This window comes from Conger conger, chromosome 11 (genome assembly GCF_963514075.1).
Source record: "Conger conger chromosome 11, fConCon1.1, whole genome shotgun sequence".
Classification (NCBI taxonomy): Eukaryota; Metazoa; Chordata; class Actinopteri; order Anguilliformes; family Congridae; genus Conger; species Conger conger.
Genome location: NC_083770.1, coordinates 32392886 through 32416588, shown reverse-complemented (window position 1 = coordinate 32416588; position 23703 = coordinate 32392886). Strand labels below are relative to the sequence as shown.

Sequence of the window (23703 nt, the reverse complement as noted above, 5' to 3'; positions counted from 1 at the left end):
CAGTAGATGGGAAGTGTTTCTCCTTGTGTACATTCAATTTTGCCGTCAAACATGATGTGCATGGCCAAAATGTTACATTTTGGTCTCATCTGGCCATAGCACTCTCTTTGGCAAACTGAAGATGCTTGGTTTTGTTTATTGTTCACAGTAAGGGCTGTCTTCATGCCACCCTTCCAAAGAGTTTGCTGGTATGGAGGTGCCATTGTATGTTTTTTTTTTTTTTAGACTAACTGACCCAAAACACAACCAATCTCAGCTATTCTTAAACTGAATCTTTGGGTTGCTTATGGCTTCCCTCACTATTTTCCTTACTGTCCGTGGAGATAATGTGCATTCTCTTCCAAGCAAGTTTACCATCTGTGTCTTCTGAATTTACAGTTCTTTGGCTTTTCCCATGCTGATGGTTGACAAAGGGATTTTGCATGCTTGTTATCTCATTTCCATACTCTAGTAAACAGAAAGTGGTGGAATGACACAATATAGTTTCTTTAGACTGAGATGAACTAAATGAAAGTAGAATTTTATTGCCAATTTCACTTTATTTTATTTTATTTACCATAATTGTTAGGGCTGCCAGTACTTTTGGCACCTGTGGTTTTCAGAATCAAAATGATTAAGATTACTATATAAAAAACATTGAAACATAAGAATAAATGTATTGAAATAAGAGTAGATTCCCGTATGTTTGAACATAAAATATATCATTGTCGATGTTGTTTGTACTATGCAGGCTTTTTTCTCTATTTTTATTAAGGGTGCCAATAATTCTGAAGCCAACTGTACAAATCGGACTATTCGTCATGAATTTTGTATTTGAATTAATTTGATGAATTTGAACACATTATTGATTTCACTCTACCCCACCCCCAAAGTATAAGGGTATTTCATCTTAAAAATACAGTCAAGGAAGACCTTTGAATTTTGAGTTCAGTATTCAAGTTCAGTGGCTCCATCTACAGGCCAGGAAATCTACTAAATTTAAAGTTAATTTGATGAATATATATTTTATGTACAATTGCCCAACAAAAATACGCAGAATGAAGCTATCACTCAGGATATTTATTACCATATTTTACCATATATTTACCACAATATTTATTGTTCATTTTGTTCAAACTCATTAGTGCACATACCATTCTGAACAAATAATAATTTGCCAGTTTGCCTGACAGTCTGGGGCATGACAAACCAGAAAGTAGGAGTGTGGATGGTAAATAATTCATTTTTAGTCTTACCTGCAAACCACAAAAACTCCATCATCTGCACCGGAAAACAGCGGATTGATATATGGTAGTTCAAATTTGTTCTTGTGTCACAATATAGTATGCTCATTGATTTTATTAGTAATCAGAGCTTACAACAGTCATAGGTCCACAATACATAATGTCCCAGTAAGGTTACAGTACATGGGCTTTCTATGTAAATAAATACAATGAGTAATGATTAAATAAAAAAAAAATCTGATTCATCTACGGGTCTACATTATGAAAGAAATGCAATCACTCCAACCCACACAGTCCTTTAGACTAGTAATTTCCACATGAGCCTCAAACCATTTACTGTAGATCAGCCACAAAGTATTTCTTGCAAAACAATTCTGAGATGAAAACATGCACCTTAAAATAGCATTTACTATAGATATGGGACCTACTGATGACCAATTAAATGTTTGCCATTTTCAAAAGACAGGCAACATGCCCCCAATGGTAAACACAGATGGCAGTGTGATAGTGACACAGCATCCCTGTTCAATTCTAAAATCCATCACACAACACACACTTATCTAAACTACAGTTTCATATAAAATCCATGAGAGATATTCATTGAAATAAGTTAATTTCAAGTTTGTGAGAAAAACAGTTACTTTCTCACAAATTGACAAGTTTGTTTCACTCCTCAAGGAATATTTAATTGAATTCTAATTTAAATTAATTTTCTGAACAAGGGATCTAGACGTGTATGTCAAGAAATACTTGGTTCTAGGTTCTCCTCCTTGAACATATATGTATAGTATGGGTATGTGAGTTTACTGTTTGGTTGGACGAGCAAAGCCATGTTATATGCAGTTGCCCTATAGCCAGGGCTGTGCTATACACAGATTGTACATACAAAATAGTTTTGTGTGTTGTCATGCATGGTGTGCATGTATTGTAAATATCCTACCATGGTTAATCTATTTTGGACATGGGACATGGACATGGACATGAACAAACAAAATGTATTTTTAGAAACCAACACCTCTGCCAGCCCAGGCATCAATACAAATTCAAAATGTTGCTGTATTAATAAGCAAGGCTTGCAGAACCAGCTGTGTATTATATGTATGTGCTTAAAATTTGACTCAAATCCCGACAGGACCTTTGACTAGAAGGCAAAAATGTGTCTCTTAATCTTTTCAAAATATGCTAAATGAATAAAAGACAGCATTCATTTTTTTAAATGTGATATTTCTCTTCATGCATCATTTAATTTGAATAATGAAAGGCAAAATCTGATTATAGCTGGTTTGGAGACCAAACATGAAAAATTATACCTGACCCCATCCTACTAAAACAGAACCTAGAAGTATGCAGGAAAGTTTTCCAGAACAATTTGACTGCAGCATTTTAACATTGAGGCTTTTCTGTCTGAGTTCACGCACATGCATAGATTCAACATTAATCAATCTGTAGCACCTGGTTCAGATTGTTTTGCGGTTCTGTTTGGGATTAACTATGGCGAATTTACACAAAGGACTTGTCTTCTGTTTCCTGATTATACCATCAGGTACAGCGCTTGGACAGGGCTGGAACTGGCTAAAAGCTTGTTACTGTTTTAACTAATCCAAGGTGTGGGGTTGTGGAAGAGAGAACTAAAACACTTGGAAGGCAAGAGTGGTACAATCATGCTCCCACAAGAGCAGCAACCCAAGAACTTGGGTGACTGTGGTGGCCAATCCTCAACCATAAACTTAATCTCAATGTGTCTTTGGTCTACTTGGTGTGGTCCTGCACCCACTGGCAGAGCCTGCGGGCGTAGGCCGGGGGACTAACAGTCGAGAAGGCCTGGCCTGGGTATCGCAACCTCTTCCACAGGTGCTCCAGCTTCTTTTTGAAGCCGTAGACAGTGAAAATATCAATGATTCCCACAAAATAGCGCAGGTCTTCCCCATCAATTACATGTAGGGGGTTCTTGAAGTTGGGCAGCAGCCGTCGATTCTGGGCCTGGAACTCCTGCAGCTCAGAGTCTGCGCTGGTCCCAGAAGCCCCACCCTGAAGCTCCTGTAGAGGGATCAGTCCATCGCTGGGGTGTGTCTCCTTGATCCGGAATCTGGCCGATCCACAGGGCGTCTCTGACTCCAGCAGGGGAGAGTCCTCCTCCAGCACTGCCCCCGGGACATAGGGAACACCTGCATGGGTGGGGCTGGATCCTGGATCCACAGACCTGTAGGCAAGGATAGACAGCCACAAACACAAGATAATGCCAGAATTTACTCATCCTTAAAGTTTATGAAATGAATCACTTTCAAATCTGCCAGCTCAAACTAAATATAGTTCAATATAGTTTCCAAACCATCTTTCAGCATACACACTGTCAGGTTCATCACCATTCTACATTCAACAGAATCCTCTGTATGGCATTAAGGCTGAATGCTAGGCTCGAAAGATGAGTGCTAAATGGTTCCAACAATCAATCACAAGACACAGAAAGCAGCCACTGTAGCACAGCAGCATGTTATTCCAATATTCATTTATATTTAGTGTTGCTGAGGTTTTCACAACAAAAACATGTTATAATGTGCCACAAAAATATTGTAGCATGCGAGTAAAGTATTGCTCAGTAAGTGTTTTGAAAAGAACACCTACTTCTTGGTGCGCATGATGAGTGTGGCGAAGGAATGGCTCTGGTCTCGCTCATCATTGTGCAGGGGCTGATGAGCCACCAGGAAGCTGTAGTCAAGCACGTTGAGCGTCTGCAGGAAGGCTGTGTCGATTTTCACTTGTCGAGCCAGCCAGGCTCCCTGCTCATCTGTTGCACACAATATGACAAATGTTTAATGGCTTGATGAGGTCACACATAGTCGCACAACTGATCCAGCAGGATAGATTAATTCCAATTAGTTTAGATTCTGATATGAATTCTGGAATTATTATTTGAATGAACTACTTCCTGCCTTTTCATTCAATACCATGCTCTACCACATGCTTTTTCTCATTGAAATAGTCACACTATCAAACCTGAAGCAAAGTTTTGGAAAACGTTCTGGTATTTCCACATGGTCTTGCATAAACTGGAATGCCTCAAATCCAGCAACAAATACTACTGTAATAATCTTTACAAAGGTTGACAAAAATGTAATTATCTTACCCAGGGAGATGTACTTTCCCTCAAAGTTCATGTCCTTGAGAATCACAATAACCTGCCCCCCCTCAGGGGCTGGGTTTGTCCATCTGCTCACCTGGCAGCCCTTTATGTCATACCTATGAGAAAACCAGAAATACAGATGGAATAGCAGCCATTGTCAGGGTTATAATGGAAGAGGCAAACAATGATACATGCACTGACTGCACAACTTACCTTGCACTGATTCTCTCATCAGGGTAAAACACACTCTGCATCACAATGAAGTACTTCTGAAAAAGTCAAATTAAGTGTAAAATTAGCTCCAACATTGTTAAAGTGACATGAGATTAAAGTTTTGCATGAATGTCTTAATGACTTGTTACCTTCTTCTGACGGGGAATAGAGATCCTGTGGACACCTTAATTAAGAGAGCATAACCACCAAAGAAGGGGCATCAGAAGTAGAAGTGAAATAAGATTCTATGATTGTAATACACTTGATAAATACTATCATGAAATGAGCAAAGTTAATGTATTATACCAATACATTTGACTTCAGAACCTTCCCTTATATGTTTTAGTTATAGTTACTGAATATTGTATAAAAAACCTAAATGGACATGAACGGAAAGTCATCTACCCCGCATGCATCCAGTCATCCATTTTGTATATGGTGCAGAGAACTTGAACAGCTGTGTCTGTCCAGATGTCAAGAGTGAAGAGGGATGTGCTACCAGTCACTCACCCAGGAACTTGACCAGCAGAGAGTGAGGATAGCTCTCCAGATGGGCCAAGTATATCTTCAGGTTTGACAGGAGGAATTTCACTTCCCGTTTGTTTTGTGTCTTTAGGAAGAATCTCTTGTCATTCCTGGACGCACAAAGATGTTTATTATTGCACAAGAAAAAATAAGTGATGAAATGACACTCACTGAAATGTGATGGGGTGGCCTGTAGCGTAGTGGTTAAGGTACATGACTGGGACCCATGTACCTGCACACAGCTGTTAGGCCCTTGTAACCCTGCATTGGGAGGAGTGTCTCCTGCTTAGTCTAATCAACTGTACGTCGCTCTGGATAAGAGCGTTTGCAAAATGCCATTCATGTAATGTAATGTAAGGTAATGAAAGCACATGATGGTGACCCCTGCACGCACGTAAGGAAGAAGTTCGCCTTGCTCTTGGAGTTGCTGATGAACTGCAGGTAGCACCCTTCAGAAGAGAGGGAGTGCTGGTAGTCCTTTTCCGTCATCCCCAAGGAATGGCGAAGGCTAGCAAACACCGGTCCTGCAAATGTCTCCATCTGAAAACCCTTCAGAGAGAAAAGGATTGAGAGAGAAAAAGAAAGAAGGATTGAGAGAGAAAGAATGATTGAGAGAGTGAGAAAGAAAGAAGGATTATGAGAGAGAGATGGGGGAGATACTGTAAGCAGCATGCTATAGCATGCTAAGTAGAGCAGTAAGCAGTGAAAATATTCCATTATATACTAGTATTATATACTTTCTGGCACTTAGTCTCATAGTAAGGAATGTGGTTTCGCTCTGGAACACACACAAGCATACTAGCTCAAGCACCAGTATTTATTATGACTAAACAAGAAATAGCCATTATCAGCTTATCAATTCTTCATGAGGTCATTTCACATTCTTCATTCTTTTTAATCAAATAACACGTAGTGTGCAATAATATGTTTTGTGCTGCCTGGTGCCATCACAAGCATCCTGTAGAACAGTGGTTCTCAACATTGGTCCTGGGAACCTACTGTGTATGCTCATTTCATTCCAACCACAGATACTCCCTGCATTTAACAATCTGTTGTTTTTTCTTAATTAGGTGATTTTCATGCCTAGGGGGATTATTTACCCTCTTAAGCCACATTATGTCAGAAATAGCTCAACAAAGCCATTACATATACAAGTCCAATATTCACATTGTGCTCATTGTGATATAATATTGCAAACAATTACATGAAAGGTATAACAAGAAATAATTTTAACTAATCGACTTAAAGACCAAGGGGAATCAAGTCTCCTAAATTGTAAAAGTGAGGACACATGGCCATTAAAATTAATCACTTTTTAGATAATGAAGAATTCAATGACAAATCAAATGATAAAAACCTGCATTGTTTTAATGAATATAATGAACATGTTATGAAACAACTTAAACACACGTGTTTAAATACCTAATTAAGTGCATATTGATTCACCTCTGTCTTTAATTTGATTAAAAGGTTATTAAGAGATCTTGAGATATTGAGAAATCAGTTGTTTTGCTTCGTACCTCATGTACTTGAGTGACTTCCATTTTGAAATCATCTTCAGACAGTTCATCCTAGGAAAAAGAGAGGTATAGTAAGCTTTATGATAAGTGGTTTTGTTTTGCAGCTTTGAGATGGATAGCATAAAGTAGTGCTTGGATTCTAAAAGCTTTTTTTATCCTGAAATTTCACTTGCAAATAAATGCAATGCTTATACATTTAATGAATGGTTCAGATGGTTGGTGTGATGATGGTGTGTGTGTGGTGTGTATGACACTGCCTGTGTTTGGTGTGTGTGTGTGCGTGGTGTGTACGTGACTGTATGTGAGTGTGTACACGTGTTTGGTGGAAGGTGGCTGGTTGAGTCTTGCATGGCGCAGGGTTAGGGAGGGTGAGGGTATAAGCCAGGAACAACAGACGGGACACTCATTGACGAACACGCTGAGTCAGCTGGCCAGGTCACAATGGGAACTGAGGCCACTGTCACATGTGTGAGCTGCACTGTCATGACATCACCACAGGACTACTACACCCAGAGCAGGGTCAACACAACTCTGCCCTCCCACAAAGCCCTAACTACAAATAAACCAATGATAGGGAGAGACAGTTCTTCAACAATGGGGGACAAGCTATTTTTAATGGAAGCTCCTCTGTCAGTCTTGATTAAGACACACAGGCATATCAATATCCAGACAGTTTATGTTTTTTAAGCGAATGAACCTTTGAGCTACTGTAACTCCAGTGCAAGAGATCCTGACAGTAAGTAAACAGATTAGTCCTCACTAATCACAGTAGTCACAAGGTATACTAATTAGTATAAATTATTTAAACTGGAGTTTCTGGTGGTTGCCTAGAGGAATACCTTCAGAGCTATGTCAAGAACTCCTTTAACTGAATTAGTCATTTTCACCCAAACTATCCTTTAGTTCCATTATGAAATGTATCTGTCTGAAAAAAGAGACGGTAAGTGAAAATAAATACATTATAAACTATTTATATACTATCAATACACTGTTTTACATGTGAATATCTTGTCACAGCAGAAAGCTAATTGCTCATTCAATATATATATGAGGCATGCTCATGTTTGCAAATGCTTGTCTTAGCTGTTGGTCCCTGGCACAGCACTCAGTATTAGTCTTAAATCTATTGCACATAGTGTTCAGGTAATGTCTAGCTATGCAAAAATACTGTTTTATCACCCTAGGCCACGATCCATGCTGACTACAGCTGGCAGATCTTTTTCACGTGCCAATAATATTTGGCAGTATTGAACCATTCATCTCAGATTTGGCACTCTCATCAGGCATGAAGCTGAGATCTGCATGCTTTTACTGTTGCAGTCTCTGGACCACAGACACATCCAACAAGCTGATATGATTTAGCATCAGATTCTCATACATAATTTGATTAGAATCAAATGTATGTTATGTTATTTATTGATCCTACCTGTAAGCTATAGATGAGCATAAGATACCTGCATTTCCCTAGATTCGGTAACTCTAGGGAAATGCTCCTAATATGGCAGCTGTATTTTTTATGAATGTTTTTATTTGGGTCATAACAGGTTTATACAATGAGTATTTGCATTTATGCTGAATATTTTTATTCACACATTGAAAATAACCTCATACTCCTCACAGACACTATCTGAAGACATTAAACACAGCTCAAAAACAAGTTATTCAATCTGAACATTTTTCTTTTAATGTGTCAGTTCTGCACCATTAAAGAAGCAATTATTTCAAATAGTTTCATATGACATGAAGGCATATTTAAGAACCACTGTAGGACATTATTACTAAGTATCTCTAGAATGGTGTACAGTTGATGAACTCAAGCACAGCAGAGCAAGCAGACTTCCTGTCCTTTATTACCTAATTTGTCAGACCAAAATCACAGAGTGATGTCCTGCTTCCACAGAGAGAAACACCACCTGAGGACATGCTGCCCTGCCCTAATGCTGCTTTGTTCCTTTGGACAATAACGATGCCTGGCTCACTCCACCTGTACCCCAGAGCTTGATCAGCTAGCCACTTATTTCCATAACGGGAGCTCTGGGGAGGAGCAACACAAGGTAAACACTCGAGCACCTGCTGCTTACTTATGGCTTCTCTCTGGAGCAGGGTGACAGGGTTCTCTGCTTTGCTAATGAGCCCAATCACACAAGAGTCTACAAATAAATGTCTGCCACTTTGTAATTAAAGATGGATTAAACTCAGGTAACCTAGTGTGTATGTGTGTGTGTGTGTGTGTGTGTGTCTATTAATCAAGAGGGCACTTTTCTGGCCTCAGGGAGCTCAGTGCTCTTGACCTTTTCTGCCTTCATAAGCATTACTGAAGCACATTTTCATTAGACCAAATTTTATAACGTGGGGCTCTTGGGTGGCCTGTCCAGCTAAAGCATATGATGAGTAGAGTGGCACACTACCATGGTCTAGAGACTAATCTGGCGTATGCCATTGCCACTCAGGGAAGGAGAGAATTCCCTGCTTCCGTTTGGCTGTACCTGTCCCAGGTGTGCTACAAGAAGTAGTCATCTGAAACAATACCCAAATATGAACTATATAGGTTAGAAATAGGTTAAAATAAGTTTTTAAAAATGCACAACTGTCCATAAAGAGGCTGACCACCATCCACCATCCATGAATGATAATGAAGTAACATAGAAAAAGGAGGCAGGTTCAGGGAAGGAACAGATATTCAAGTGTAAATGAGGGATGATCCTGAAGACGGTGATGAAAGGGAGGGGAGTGATTTGTTAAAGAGCGCACGGCCAGTGTGCTATACTCACTGCAGGTGGGTTGTCGATGGTGTTCTGCACAGCACCTGACAAGCCCTCCTTCATCATCTGGGTTAGACTGAAGAACTCATGCTGCTGGTCGATCTCAAAGAGTCCGAGGAGTTTCCACTGTTGTCTCAGGCCCCTCCACAACCGTCTCTTCACCGTGCGGGAACGCCGATTCGCCGGCATCTCAGTCTGACATACAAGCACACAAATTATTCTACACTACCCATGATTAAAATAAATCATTAGCCAGTGTGAAAGACTGGTAACTGCCTGGCAACACAGGTACACAAAAATCGACCGCAATCTGTTCCCGGGGACTGCTGACCACGGACTGCTGGACTATAGCATATCGCCCCCACCTACATTTGCCATTTGATTTTAAACCATGCATTAATTCAATATACATTTTTCAGTTCAATTCAATTCAATTGTTTTTTTTTTACAGAGAATTGTCACAAAGACACAATACAGAGGAAAATAATGAAAACTGAGCAGAAACCAGGCCTGACATGTCAAAAATCTATTCATCTCAGATTTGGCACTCTCATCAGGCAAAAAGCGAGGCAAAAAAAACCAGGCTACATCCATCCTCAGCTGGGTGGCCTGGTCTCAGCATGAAATAGATAACAAAATGTAATGAGGCACCTGAACATGAAATGTTTCCAGTGAGACTATATATAACATTTATTTAAAAATAAATTGTGTAGAGTCAATTTTGGCATGCATTCCATTTACTGTCTTCATTGGTTACCCTAAACAAAGCCCACAACAAAATTGTAGGCTGACCACGTTACTGCAGTGAAATTACACTCACTGAGCACTTTATTAGGTATTTATTAGACTTATTTTTTAGACATATTAAGGCTTCCACTGCTGACCGCTTAGAGGTTTGACACATGTTTTCAGAAATGCTCTTCTGCATACAACTGTTGTAATGTGTGGTTATTTGCATTACTATCACCTTCCTGTCAGCTTTGACCACTCTGGCCCTTCTCCTCTGACCTCTCATTAACAAGGCATTTCCACCAGCAGAACTGCTGCTCACTGGATGTTTTTTATTTTTTGAAACCATTCTCTGCAAACTGTAGCGACTGTTGTGAGTGGAAATCCTAGGAGATCAGCAGTTTCTGAGATACTCAAACCACCCTGTCTGGTACCAACAATCATTCCCCGTAACGACACAATCAAGTCACTTAGATCACATTTCTTCTCCATTCTGACATTTAGTCTGAGAAACTGATGAACCTCTTGACCACATCTGCATGCTTTTATGCATTTAGTTGCTGTAACATGTTTGGCAGATTCAATATTTGCATAAAAAAGCGGGTGTACAGCTCTACCTAATAAAGTGATCACTGACTATATATTTTACTTGGATTTATTTATGGTCACATAAAATGTTGAATAAATGTAGCGAATTAATTACTGTGTGAATTTGAACTTTGACAGGAGGAAACCTGGCCGTCATATCTTTGTTTAAAACATTGTCTCAACTGCGGTGCTTGCAACGAGGCGGCACCTGCTCTATGTCAAACGTTTGAGATGATAGGATAGCCTGACGGTGAAAATGACCGAACGGAATAATATCAGTAACCTATAATGTTGTGCTACACGATGCGAACCCACCGATAGTCTATAGTTGGAATACCCGGTCGATATTTGCAATGCCAATGTATTTATCCCGTTTAAAAATAAAACAAATTTCACCTACCTCAGCCTGACTCATGGTAGCTCGTCATCTAATTCCTTCCAAGCCAATTTTGCAGTCCGAGAGTTCAAAGCATTATCCTGATAGTAGGCTATTTGGTTGAACGTATCAGACTCTGGTCAAGCATCAGCAACCTCAGCTCAGCCCATACCTCATTGTAGTAGCACTGCCACCTAGGGAACTAGCGCCTCTCACCAGGCAACTCGTCGTTACGGGGAAATATTGCTTTTCATGTCATGGACCTGAAACTGTGTGTAGATGAATGCTCAGACATACTCAGCACGTTTTGTTATGGACTGTACCAAACCTACAGAAAAATCAGCGGAGGGGTGTACAAGTCGGAGTGAAAAAGCGGAAGGTAATTACCATAGGCTACTATACACTACTAACTCTAATTCTACTAAGGCTATTATAAAATGCCAAATTCTGGTACAAAATATCGAAAAAGGCCAAACGTTTACATCTCGCAATGTTCCCCATTCACAGATGGGACACCGGGAGCGTTTTGTTCCATAAGTGCATTAACCCAGCGTCCCAGACAATCCAATATCGACAGTACTGCGGGTTAAGAAAATAACCAAAGAGTGATGCACTCAAGCTAGGCCTGGAAAAAAGGGAGCATAAACTGTATTTGCGGTGATGCACTCATTCATTCATTCAATATAAACCCTCACCTGCCACTCCGCAGCCAAAACAGAAAAAACACACTTTTTTAAATCTCTTAAATCTGAAACAACACGGGTAAATGTAAACATTTCCTTGAATTACAAAACGACACAAGACATAACACCAGGTTTCCACTTACACAATTTTGGTGAGTTGATGATGAGAATTCTTTATCAGGATTAAAGAGAATTCACTGTTAAAATGTGAAGCTAAACCCTTTAAAAAGACTATTATATATGTACAGATAACTAATACTCTGTATATTCCCTTCAGCATGCACCACTCCAAAACGATTCATAAGTGCCGCATTCCAGAGCTTTCAGGTTAGGCAAGAAATTGTAGGTGGGTCACTCAGCTTCAGAACGACTGTTTTTGATGCATGTGTTTACACACTGACAAAATACATGTAAGGGGATCTACTTATTTTCCATCTGTTTTATGATTTCATTATAACAAACATTCATATTAAATATATTATCTAATATATTTATACATAAGTGATTTATCATAAAATATATAAGTTTAAGCAATACCTGTAATTTTGTCCATTTGAAGTATATAATTTAATGAAATGAATTAACAAGTCAAGGTATGTATTATGAATCTATCAATCCAGGTTTTGCTTTGTTTACACTATAGTATGTATCCGTGCAATGTTGAAAATGCCTAGGGCCACTGCTTGAGTCCTATGGTTGGGATTGCAGTGTATTATTACTTACTGAATTGTATGAAACCAATCAAAAAATGGATTCCTGTAGGAGAAAACAGCTCACACTCCACTTGATTAATGAAGGCTTGTTTTTCCATTGTGCATTGGCTCTGAACTTATACAGTATATTTGCCCCTTCTGGATAGGGTACAAGTCTCCCCGGGTTGGGGCAAAGTTCAGTGGCCTTGTGAAAAGCATGTGCCCCGATCCAGGATGTATGTGGGCTGAGCATTCAGTTGAGTCATCCCAGGAGTGGCAGTGGGATAAACTAAACAAGCTTGTTAAGAAAATGCTGCAAACCAGTTGTATGAAAGGAGAGTCATATCGTAATCCTGAAAAAACCTGCCCGGAAAAATTAAAAAACATTAGTAATACTACCCACTCTCTCTCTACTTTGCACTCGGGACATAAAGTGAAGTACAGGAGATGATTCATATGTTGGCTGAAGTTGTGCCTTCATCCCTGAGTAAATAGTATGGGAAATCAAAGCAATGCACTCCAGGGTGGAAGGTACAACTGGACTCTGTGTAAGAAACATTCTTCAGACATGGATGTGTCAGTGACTACTGACTTCTGGCGTAGGGGCGGCCTGTAGTGTAGTGGTTAAGGTAAATGACTGGGACACGCAAGGTCAGTGGTTCTAATCCCGGTGTAGCCACAATAAAATCTGCACAGCCTTTGGGCCCTTGAGCAAGGCCCTTAACCCTGCATTGCTCCAGGGGAGAGTATTAGACTCCTGCTTAGTCTAATCAACTGTACGTCGTTACAGTAACTGTAAGAGCGCCTGCCAAATTCCAGTTATGTAATGTACAGAATGTCAGAACATATACCAATGCACACTTTCTTCTTAATGATGTTCCAAATAGTTTCTTCTTATTTCTCAGCCTCATAATGGCTTCCTTGACTTTCATTGGTACAACTCTGATCCTCATGTTAACAAACATAACAGACTATCAAAGGCTTAGAAACAAGATTAGAAACAAGATTAGATATTGAATGTTCTCTTATAGCTGCATTATTATATCTAAGACTTGACTAATCAGAAACATCTCTGTAGCCATTTGTCATGAGGTCATTTTAATTTTAATTATACATTTTGTAATTTGTAAATAAATGTCTTATAGCCATTTATTTACCTATTTTTAAAATAGGTTATTTTATGTAGTATAAAATATAGGCTACGATACAAAACAAAACATCGTTGATGTGTGTTGCTTAAACGTTCAGAAAGGGGCATGAATCCAATTTGAACCCCTTTGGAATGTTGCAGTCAGTTGTAGGCTATCTCACTTTTAATGACTTTTCTCGGTGGTGTGTGACTGTTGAACTACGTTTCTTAATTAGAAGGGTCACAAATACCGATGTCACGAGTAAACCACTGCATCTCGAGAGCACGGAGGAATATGGGTTGCGAAATGAATCTTCGTAAGTTTTTTATTTTATTACTATACTTTGGTACAGTTTCACCGTATCCTTCTTCGCCCCCTCCTCCCATTCCTTCGGTGCCGGAGAAGAAAAAAGCCGGTTGTATAAAAGTGAATCATTGCAAGTGTATCATGAGCGATGGTTCAGGAGTAATTAACCTGGCTGCGCTGGGGGATTCGGATGGCTACCTGGAGCGCTTTAAATCCTTCCTGACTGAGAACAGACCCCCAAGCACAGAGCTACTCCTCTCATTCAGCCCCTGTTTGCCTTTCTCCGAGCCTGAGGATTTTGCTGGCACTGACTGCTTGGATGTAGCAGCATGCCTGATAGTCAAGTAAGTGTTGTTGTTGTTGATGTTGATGATGGTGTTACATTTCCAATAACTTTGAACTGAAACTGTTCACTCAGGCTGCTAATGATTCTCTTCTGCCATTGTACATACTTTAATATTCTTAAATATTTCTTACAGTGTACACCGATACATTATCAGGCCCTGCATCTGTGTAATTGGTTATCTGTGTAATAGGGAAGTTTTATGGTCACACATTATTTTAAGTGTAAAAGGTTTGCCATGTTGTGTTTTCTAGGCATCGCAAAAACAACAGATTTGTCAGTCGCTATATTAACTATGGGAGACACGAAGGCAATGAATTCCAATATAATGACAGCACCAAGACCCTGTCTGTTGCATACCCAGGTATGCTGCCTTTGTACTGTACCACTTAGAAATGCAATGTAAAGTGTGTTACATTAATATAAATGCAATGAGTAAATGTGTAAGTAATATATAGCCTAGGCTTTGTTGTGGATTTTGCCGGTTTGAAAAGATGCTTATCTTACACTCCTGTTTCTCTCTCTCAGAAATTACACACCATGTACATTTTGTGCCATATAAAAATCACCCAGGTCTATGTACTGGACATATCTGATAACTTAACAATTACAGTGCCTTCATAATCATTTATTTATTTGCTTCTGTACTCCAGAATTTGAGACTTATAATAAAAACAAATCACATGTGATTAAAGTGCACATTGTTATTATTTTAATAAAGGGCATTTTGGTTTCACCATGTATAAATTATAGCTGTGTCCCCCCATTTCAGGGCACCATAATGTTTGGGACACATCAATTTTATGTAAATAAAAGTAGTCATGTTCAGTATTTTGTTGCATATCCTTTGCATGCAATGACTGCCTGAAGTCTGTGATTCATGGACATCACCATTTGCTGGGTATCTTCTCTGGTGATGCTCTGCCAGGCCTGTATTGCAGCTCATGCAGGGGCTAGTCTACTTTTCTCTACAGCATATGAAAGGCATGGTCAATTGGGTTCACATCAGGTGATTGACATTTTTTAGCTTTGAAAAACTCCTTTGTTGCTTTAGCAGTATGTTTGGGATCATTGTCTTGCTGTAGAATGAACCGCCGGCCAATGAGTTTTGAGGCATTCACTTGAACTTGCTACTACCATCAGCAGTTATCTGCTATGAAGATAATTGAGCCAGTACCTTCGGCAGCCATACATGCCCAGGCCATAACACCCCACCATCATGTTTCACAGATGAGGTGGTATGCTTTGGATATTGGGCAGTTCCTTCTCTCTTCCATACTTTGCTCTTGCCATCACTCTGATATAAGTTCATCTTCATCTCATCTGTCCACAAGACCTCTTTCCAGAACTGTGGTTGCTCTTCTTGGCAAACTTTGCAGCTAACCAGTAGTTTGCAATCTTGCATTATAGCCTCTGTATTTCTGTTCATGAAGGGTGTTCTGATCTGTCAGACAGGTGTTTGGGGATTTTTGTTTATTATGGAGAGGATTCTTCTGTCATCAGGCCTTAATTGGCCTGCTAGTCCCTCACCAGTTCTCTCTTTCTTCTTAGTATGTTCCAAACAGTTTATTTTGGTAAGCCTATGGTTTGGCTGATGTCTCTAACCATTTTAATCTTGTTTCCCAGTCTCATAATCGCTTCTTTTATTTTCTTTGGCACAACATTGGTCCTCATGTTGATAAACAGCAATAGTAGTTTCCAATGGTGAGTGAAAGACTAGAGGAAAGATTCAGAGAGCTCTCTTATACCTGCATTAAGGAGGCAATTAAGCACACCTGAGCAATTGCAAACAACTGTGAAACCATGTGTCCCATACATTATGGTGCCCTGAAATGGGGGGGACTGTGTATAAACAGTGCTGTAAAACAAAACCCCAAAATGTATAAAAATACCCTTTAATAAAATATGCTAAAATATGCACTTTAACCACATTTTAATTTTTGTGATTCCAAATCTAAAATTGTGCCAAATCAAGATAAAATGGGTTTGTCCAACACATTATGGAGGGCACTGTAAAATAAAGGTCATGATCAATTTTGTATTAGTAATTGTGAAACATTCTTTGTTAGAAAAAAAAAACCCTGTTACAATGGACTGTAGTGTAGTGGTTAAGGTAAATGACTGGGACATGCAAGGTCAGTGGTTCGATCCCCAGTGTAGGCACAATAAGATCCGCACAGCCGTTGGGCCCCTGAGCAAGGCCCTTAGCCCTGCATTGCTCTTAGTCTAATCAACTGTACATCGCTCTGGATAAGAGCGTCTGCCAAAATGGCAATAATGTAATGTAATGAGAAAACTTTGAGCAGGTGAGCAAATTCTGATCATGGGGAGTAAACCTTGAGCCACTGCCTCACCCTGTCCCCTTTGCTACTCAGTCCTGAGCAAAAGCCACCCACAGACCATCGTGCATTACCACTGCAGTCCAAACCGCTCCATTGCCTTCTCTCAACGCTTTGGCCGAGACGTGCCCCTGGAGATTCGGGTAGACAGTCCCTGCGCCTGCCCGAATGCCTGTGCTCTGGAGGATGTGGGTCCTGGCACCATCTTCCTCATCATCCTCTGCCTCAGTGCCACAGCTTACCTTATCTTAGGTAAGCCTTTAAACTCACCCTGGATCTGCTAACTTCATCTGGGGTAACGTTCCAAACTGAACCCCTGTTACATACAACCTGCCATCTCTTTCTTACTCTCGGGTAACTCATTTCAGTTTCCCATACTTAACTGTATATCCAGCAATGATGAAGGCAGGTCTTCCGCAGTAGCAGGATCAGTTAGCTGGATTCCATTTCACAGTTTTGCTTTGCTTCATACGAAAATTGAAAAATATAATTTGCATAGATTGATTTAATTGATTTTATTTATTGATTTACTTTTTCTCCTTTAATCTCTCCTTTTTGTATCTTCCTGATCAGTGTTGTCAATGAAAATGACTGAAAGCCCCGACAGACCTGATTAATTTATTTTATTTAAAGGCTATTTTATTTAAAATATGATGGCTCCTCATATACATGTAGCTGTCTGCAGCGTCCCACGTGGTGATGTACCGGGTTTTCACATTTCCGGCCCAGGTGAGGAACATGCTCCTCTGGTAACTGCCTCCTCCCCTGCCCCCTCTCTCTGAACCAGGCTCCTGTGCTCTGCGGCCGTTCCGGACCAGCAGTGGGGTCCAGATTGCCCCAGAGGAGAGCTTATGGTGCATGCTGTGTTACCTCTTCACAGAGAGAAAGCGCAAGAGGCCGCGTCGGAGACACTACTCTCTGAAGGAGGAGACGCTGTAAACGTGGGACACAGCAGCAGGCAAGGACATGAGATAAAAATAGAAAGGGGAAACAGTTTGGGTCAAATGGGGATTGGTGATTTGGAGAACTTGCAATGCACTGTAGCCTTGTATTACACAAATCCTTCCCTTCTCACTGCATATGTATCTTGATCCGGAACTTTTCAGGGAATACAAGTTTGTCTGTGCCACTAGAGGGAGCCGCAAATCCATTTACTGGAACTGACGGTTCCAGTATGTTTACAATTGTTATAAAATTTATCTTTTCATACAGACAGCATTTGGAAAAATAACATCATTGTATAATCTCCTCTGCAGATACATTAAGTGTATTTTCTTTTAGACATCTTTTTGTAAAGATGGCTGGTTGTCATACTTCTCAAAATATCTAAACTACCCTTCAAAAACATGTGATTTAGTCATCATGTAACCCTAACCCTAATAAATATTGTAAACTCATTAGATGCTGGAATTACACAGGGGCCCCCAGGACTATATTTGATTAGACTGGTGCTGTGAAATGGATGAGATCAAAGACTGCATGCCCATGGAAAAATGTTTTTGTATTTTTTTCTTAAAAGAATTCCCACAAATAACAAAATACTAAAAAATAATTCCATGGTAGTGCATTCCTTGATCTCATTCTTTGAATTTTTAGTTTATGTAGGATCAGCTCCCGGTTTCATTCAGTATATTGGTTGAGCATGTTTCTTTTAATAATGTCCGGATTAGACTGATGCTGCCATGCAATATAGTTTTTGGGACACACCGTATCCGCAGTCCTCTGTGCTGCTTTTAATTATGCTTGATTGAACTGCTATCTGAATACTGATCCTTTCTTAATATCTCATGGCATTTACGATCATTCATCTGTGAAAGAAATATATAAATGGACATTTTGTTCATACCTATTCCAGAAACTCATTAAGGACAGCTCTTGCAATACAGCCAAATTACAATTTAAGCAATCAAATAATCTTAATCAATATGAACACTAATTTGTCATTTGTTTAAAGTGTATAGATTAAAAGAAGGTAACAAAAGATTATTTTTCTATAAATATATGTAAGTATATGTGCTGTGTACATTTTCTATTCATGGATAAAAAAGAGGCAGAGATTAAGAAAAGCATCAGGTAATTTTGACAGTTGATTAAGCAGTATTTTCATCCCTACAAACATTTTCTAAAATAAAAATAAGAAAGTAAAAAGAATGACAGACATGGTTGTTCATGAGGTACTCAACATTTTATTTTCCCCAAAATATTACATTTACATTCCCTGTTGTACTACAGTCTTGTATAGAGAAGTGTACAAATATTCTTTTAACCCACTACATCACAGTGTTCCTCCAAAGTGAACTAAATTGAATGCAATAGAATGTAAATCCTGCTTGTGAAGAACAAAACATGGGGGAAAAGAGCAATGAAAATTAGAGCAATGCTTGTTGTTTATTGTATTTTCTTTTTAAATCTGGAGAATCATAAAAATATAACAATCTAAATATGTCTCTCTTAATACAATCTGTATATATCCATTTAGTACAGAAAATTATAGAACCCTCTGATTTTCTATATCTCTTTAAGTTATTATTAATGTAGGAGTAAGAAAATGTTAACTCTTCTATGTGGGAGTCTTGGACTCTTGTGCATAGCTTAAAACCCTTTCCAAACAAAGAAGAGGCAGAAATAAATTTTTAAAAATGTAAAGAAGTTTTAACAGTATACGTCATAGTGTAAGCGCATGTTGAAATGAACGTCATTTAACATGGGTAATATTTCAATCAGAAAGCTGAATAGACTTTTGGTCTATGCTCTGTGATTGGTTAGTTCATCACATTGTTTGGCATTTTCGTGCCACCTGGCACCACTGGGACCTTTCAGAATTGTGGTTTATACATTATATAATTCAGATCTGTTTATTTATTCTTATCAATGAATCACTATTATATAACTATAAAATGATACTTTGTTTTTCCAAGAGTTTCTAAAGGTAAAAATCAACACAAAAAGAGAATCCAAAAAGAGTTCCCCTTTGAGCTGTATCAATATCATTCCTTCTCTCTATAGCACTTCACGTTCTGTTCTGTTTCTCAAATAGTATGGGCTTTTAACCCCAAAATCCCACAAGAATTCTATCCTGAGTAAGCATTCTCTATGGCCAAGGTGTGGCCATATAATCAAAGTATTTTCTATGAGCTTTCTGTGTGTCCTTACCCTTTTCAGCAAAGATCTCAAGTGGCGGCAAGGCAGTAAGGCCGCATTATCTGCTTGTTTTGGTGTGTTTCAGCACTTAAGTGCTTCATTTAAGTCAATAATTGGCTAAGTCCACACACCTTGTTTCCAAGACTTATATTTGTTGCTTATGCATATGAAACCACGAAAACCTGCAGGCACTGCAATCCTCCAGGACTGTAGTTTGAGATCAGAGCTTTATAGTGAACCACCAGTGAACTGAAACAACATCTCACAGTCTCCACAGTCACATGACCTGTGGCACGTGTTTACAGGGGTCAAGTTTAGGTTAGTACATAATCCTGATCCCAAACAGTAAGACTATTGTACAAATGATCATGCAACAGAGAAGTTGCAAGTTAATCTCAAAGAATAATAATGTAAAACAAAAAAATAAGGCAACAAAATATCTTCCAAAACAATGGGGGCATTAATATGACAATGTTTTTCTGATCCATGTTGTTTTGTCCAGTGGTGGATCACAGTAGGGTTTCCCAGAGTCACAGTTCATCAGGGATCACTGTAATGGTCAGTCCATAACAACAGTGTCTTACAATAAAGCGTAAGAAAAACAATCACAAAGTTACAAAGTAGGTCAAATACATCAAGTCTGTTGGGAAGAAGAACAAAAAACATTGTGTACAACAAATCAAGCCCTCTTTTACAAAACAAGTTCAGAAAACAAGAACCACAAATTACTCTTCAATATTAATACATATATTCCACTATTTTTAACGTTCCACAGAAGAGAGGGGTGGATTCCACACCCTCCTCTTGGTGTATGGCATATCAAAAGAGAAAAATAAACCAGCCAGCTGGTTTGGAAAAAAAACACCTAATTACTATATTTTTTAATAAAAGAGAAGAATCTATATTGAAAAGATACTGTAATACAGTTTGATACCACAATCCCCAGAAGTGACAATGCTTCACAAGTTAAAGGAATCGCTATTTAAATATGTTGATTCAGTGTTAGGACACCCAAGACATCCACAATGATGAAAGAAATTACACATTTCACTAAAAAGTGCAGCTTCTTGATATTGTTTGATGTTCTTAAAATGTACTCAGAAACAAAACAAAAACATAAGGAAAAGTGGCTATGTTTAATTCTGGTGAAATAACTGAGCATTTCTGCTGGGTACTGTATGTTTGGTCTCTTTAAATTGGGTGCACATACAAGATGTGAAATCCAACTGCGAATACCTGATACAAAATATAAGGACAAATTTATGGAAAATTGGCTCTACTGCAGGGCAGGTACATAAGTAACTTATTTCTCCACACCACCAGGGTGTGCTGAAATAGCCATTTATCCTCCTGAGACCTGGCAGAATTTCTTTATGCATTTACATTTTTTGACATAATACAAGTGTCTTTGATAAAACATGTTGCAGTGAAAATATTTTCAAAATATTATCATTAAAAATATAATTTTATTTTTATTGAATGTCCCTTGTAGTGTAAGTTTCGGAATAGTAGAAAATATGGTTCTTGAGATTAAGACCAGAGACTCAAGTCCCCGATAGAGGACAAGAATGAATTACCAGGTCTTAGGAGAATACACAATCAGAGAAGCTGAAACTACTGTTCACACCATTGGAGCCCAAATCTGGGCATGCCCACGGCATGTTGTTTATCGCCCCCTGAAAGCCGCAACAGGTATTTACTCTTTTTATCCTTTCACACAAGATGAAATGGCAAGAAGAAAGGAAGCTAGTGTTTAAAAAGGGACTGTGAAAGGCATACAGAAACCCTTGTGCTTGGTGCTTGCAATGTCACAATGTGAACATTGTTATATTTTGAACAAACAGAAAGGACCGCCAAATTATGATCAAGTCATCCAGATTAAAGAGTAAATAGTATGAGGATAAAGTTTTAAAAAAGGTGCTCTTAAGCAGGGCAAGAAAATATGCCTTGCTTGTTCAGAAAGTTCCCCCACTTGAGTTTGCAAGAGGTTTCAATGCAGCTAACACACAAAGGTGGATGGGAATCCATTTGTCTGTGTGCTAATCAAATTTCCTGGTCAACAGGAAGTGTGATTTGCCAGAGATGACAGCAATACAAAAACAAGATGACACTCAATCATTTGGAATCTACTCTTATAGAAACCCCAGGAAAGACCACAGTTGCCCCGAGATGCCAGTTCTACCCCCGTCACTGACATGTCTGTTCACTGATGTGTAAAGTGCTCTTCCTCTCAAATTCTCTAGTGGTTGTGGAATATTTGTGAGGGGCCACATCAAGAAAAAACCCTAGTCTTATGGCCCCTTGTACATGCTTTCCTAAAGGTTTATTTGAAGTTGAAAACGCAAACCCGTGTTGAGAACAAGGGTGACAAAGGGTGGGAGGGGAAAAGGGGGCACAGTGTGGGGCAAGAGCCTGCAACGCATCTGTCAGCACTGAGCGCTGCTGACCCAGGCCCTTCCATAATCTCTTCTGTTGTACACAGGACTGAAAGCCCAGCACAAGCCAGCAGGGATCATCATTTCCTCTTCAAATGAGAGTTTCAAAAAAACTCCACACATTGAATCCTCACAGGCAGGTAGTTTATCATTAGAAAACAAACAAAACAAATTAATAAGAAACTAAAGTCAGAACTGGTATCCCACTTGTCCTGAGAATGCAACCAGCCCAGCTGGTGCGCATCAGGCAGACTGCATTCCACACGTACAAAGAAAGCACAGCAAAAACAGACAGACAATGTTTTCCATGATGTCAGTCTGGGATATTAGTGAGCCATTTACTTAACAGGCTCTGATCAGCAAGCTGGTTGTCCACAAACACTAGCAACGTTCAAGACAAGACAGCCTTATTTAACAATAACAGCTAATTAGCATTTCTCTAAACAACAGACTGGCTTGAGAAGAAAAATGGCCAGAAAAGCTTTATCAAGTCCCTCCCTCTGGATGTGACTGGCAAAGAAACAACTAGACTGAGCAGAGACCACATAGAAAAGAAAGACCACAGTTACATGGCTTTTAAAGCTTCATACATATAGCTCCATCACGTTTTTGCCTAGTGGTTTCTATCGATTTCCCTGACTAGATTCACAAAGCTACCCAGACTCCTGTATTTTAACATAAACCACCACCCCCCCCCCCCCCAAAAAAAACCCCTCACGATCAATACTTCTAAGAGCAATGCAGCATACATTCTGTTAAATTATGTTAAGAACTGTTTAGCCCCCAGTAACTCAAAATGGTTAATAAAAGTTTAAGATCTACACTCGCAGCAGTGGCGCTAAGCTTTTAACATTTGATCCTTTCCTCTAAAAAGAACTACATTAGACAACTAAAGACTTCATTTCCCAGAGTCCTTGGCAGTCACGCGGAATGGACAAAAGGTCCAATGGAACTTGTTCTCCTGTATTTTCACAGTGGAGCAATTCCCATGATCCTTTTGTTACTGGGATACCAAGCAGTTTGCTGACGAGCATGGGGGGGAATGTAAGCCTTCAAGTCATTGCATTCAAACAGAGAACAAGTGGTTATTTGGCTATGTAGAGTTCTCCACATTCTTTATGTGACTAACAGTAAATAAAGTTATAGATCTGGATATCTGACAGATTGTTTACTTGAGATACACTTGAACCCTCTGAAGTGGTGCATTCCTCACAGGCAGTACATGGTTGCCTCAGGCTTGTTTTGTGTCGTGTCTCCATGTGAGGCAGTGAGGGGGGGACATGGTGAGAACCACATGGCCAAAACTGACGGTTTCTAATGGCTCTCGATCACCACCGGCTCAAAGACGCCAGCTGACACCCTGAGAGAGAGAAAGAGAGAGGGGAAGGGCGGGGGACAGGAAGTTAGCCTTATCATTTGTGGAATTGGTTAACGTGACAAGCAAAGCCACACAGATACACACAGACGTGCATGTGCAAGCCTTCACACACAAATGTTCCCACTTGCGTAACTGTAAACATACACATACACAGATGTACACAGGCATGTACACACATGCCTACACAAAAGCCTATACA

At 39.4% G+C, this 23703-nt stretch overlaps 3 protein-coding genes across 6 annotated transcripts in view; 1 reads left to right on the top strand and 2 right to left on the bottom strand.

Moving 5' to 3' along the window:
* Positions 1 to 1038: 1038 nt before the first annotated feature.
* On the bottom strand, positions 1039 to 12580 carry LOC133140694 (phosphatidylinositol 4-phosphate 5-kinase-like protein 1). Of its 3 annotated transcripts, none has more exons than XM_061260822.1 (10): positions 12464 to 12580; positions 9374 to 9559; positions 6603 to 6653; positions 5477 to 5631; positions 5068 to 5192; positions 4707 to 4741; positions 4558 to 4613; positions 4348 to 4460; positions 3846 to 4008; positions 1039 to 3423 (listed from the first exon to the last, which is right to left on the bottom strand). In XM_061260822.1, exons 2-10 carry the CDS (start codon positions 9551 to 9553, stop codon positions 2973 to 2975), a joined length of 1329 nt encoding a protein of 442 aa, XP_061116806.1. In that variant the 5' UTR covers positions 9554 to 9559; positions 12464 to 12580; the 3' UTR covers positions 1039 to 2972. The 3 variants fall into 3 exon arrangements, with proteins under 3 accessions (XP_061116806.1, XP_061116805.1, XP_061116804.1); XM_061260821.1 differs by lacking the exon at positions 12464 to 12580 and adding an exon at positions 11884 to 12044; XM_061260820.1 differs by lacking the exon at positions 12464 to 12580 and adding an exon at positions 11082 to 11344.
* On the top strand, positions 11287 to 17684 carry LOC133140696 (uncharacterized). 2 transcript variants are annotated; one of them, XM_061260823.1, is made up of 5 exons: positions 11287 to 11436; positions 13968 to 14212; positions 14466 to 14575; positions 16587 to 16802; positions 17338 to 17684. In XM_061260823.1, the coding sequence occupies exons 1-5, from the start codon at positions 11341 to 11343 to the stop codon at positions 17487 to 17489; spliced, it is 819 nt and encodes a 272-aa protein (XP_061116807.1). In that variant the 5' UTR covers positions 11287 to 11340; the 3' UTR covers positions 17490 to 17684. The 2 variants fall into 2 exon arrangements, with proteins under 2 accessions (XP_061116807.1, XP_061116808.1); XM_061260824.1 differs by lacking the exon at positions 11287 to 11436 and having other exon boundaries at positions 13919 to 14212.
* Positions 17685 to 22844: 5160 nt separating this feature from the next.
* eeig1a (estrogen-induced osteoclastogenesis regulator 1a) overlaps positions 22845 to 23703 on the bottom strand; it is a 39383-nt gene continuing 38524 nt past the window's right edge. Inside the window, exon 12 of the mRNA XM_061260986.1 lies at positions 22845 to 23486. Coding sequence (XP_061116970.1) covers positions 23441 to 23486 — 46 coding nt within the window. The 3' untranslated portion in view covers positions 22845 to 23440. The remainder of the gene's footprint in view (positions 23487 to 23703) is intronic.

Bases quoted from the DNA above. Each gene is read 5' to 3' on its own strand.
- LOC133140696 (XM_061260823.1), top strand. From the start codon at position 11,341: ATGCTCAGACATACTCAGCACGTTTTGTTATGGACTGTACCAAACCTA. The intron at 11,437-13,967 runs GTAATTACCATA...GTGCCGGAGAAG, and splicing joins TCGGAGTGAAAAAGCGGAAG to AAAAAAGCCGGTTGTATAAA. The intron at 14,576-16,586 runs GTATGCTGCCTT...TTTGCTACTCAG, and splicing joins CCTGTCTGTTGCATACCCAG to TCCTGAGCAAAAGCCACCCA.
- LOC133140694 (XM_061260820.1), bottom strand. The intron at 5,193-5,476 runs GTGCGTGCAGGG...TTGTGCGTCCAG, and splicing joins AAGGCGAACTTCTTCCTTAC to GAATGACAAGAGATTCTTCC. The intron at 4,461-4,557 runs GTAAGTTGTGCA...GTTTTCTCATAG, and splicing joins GATGAGAGAATCAGTGCAAG to GTATGACATAAAGGGCTGCC.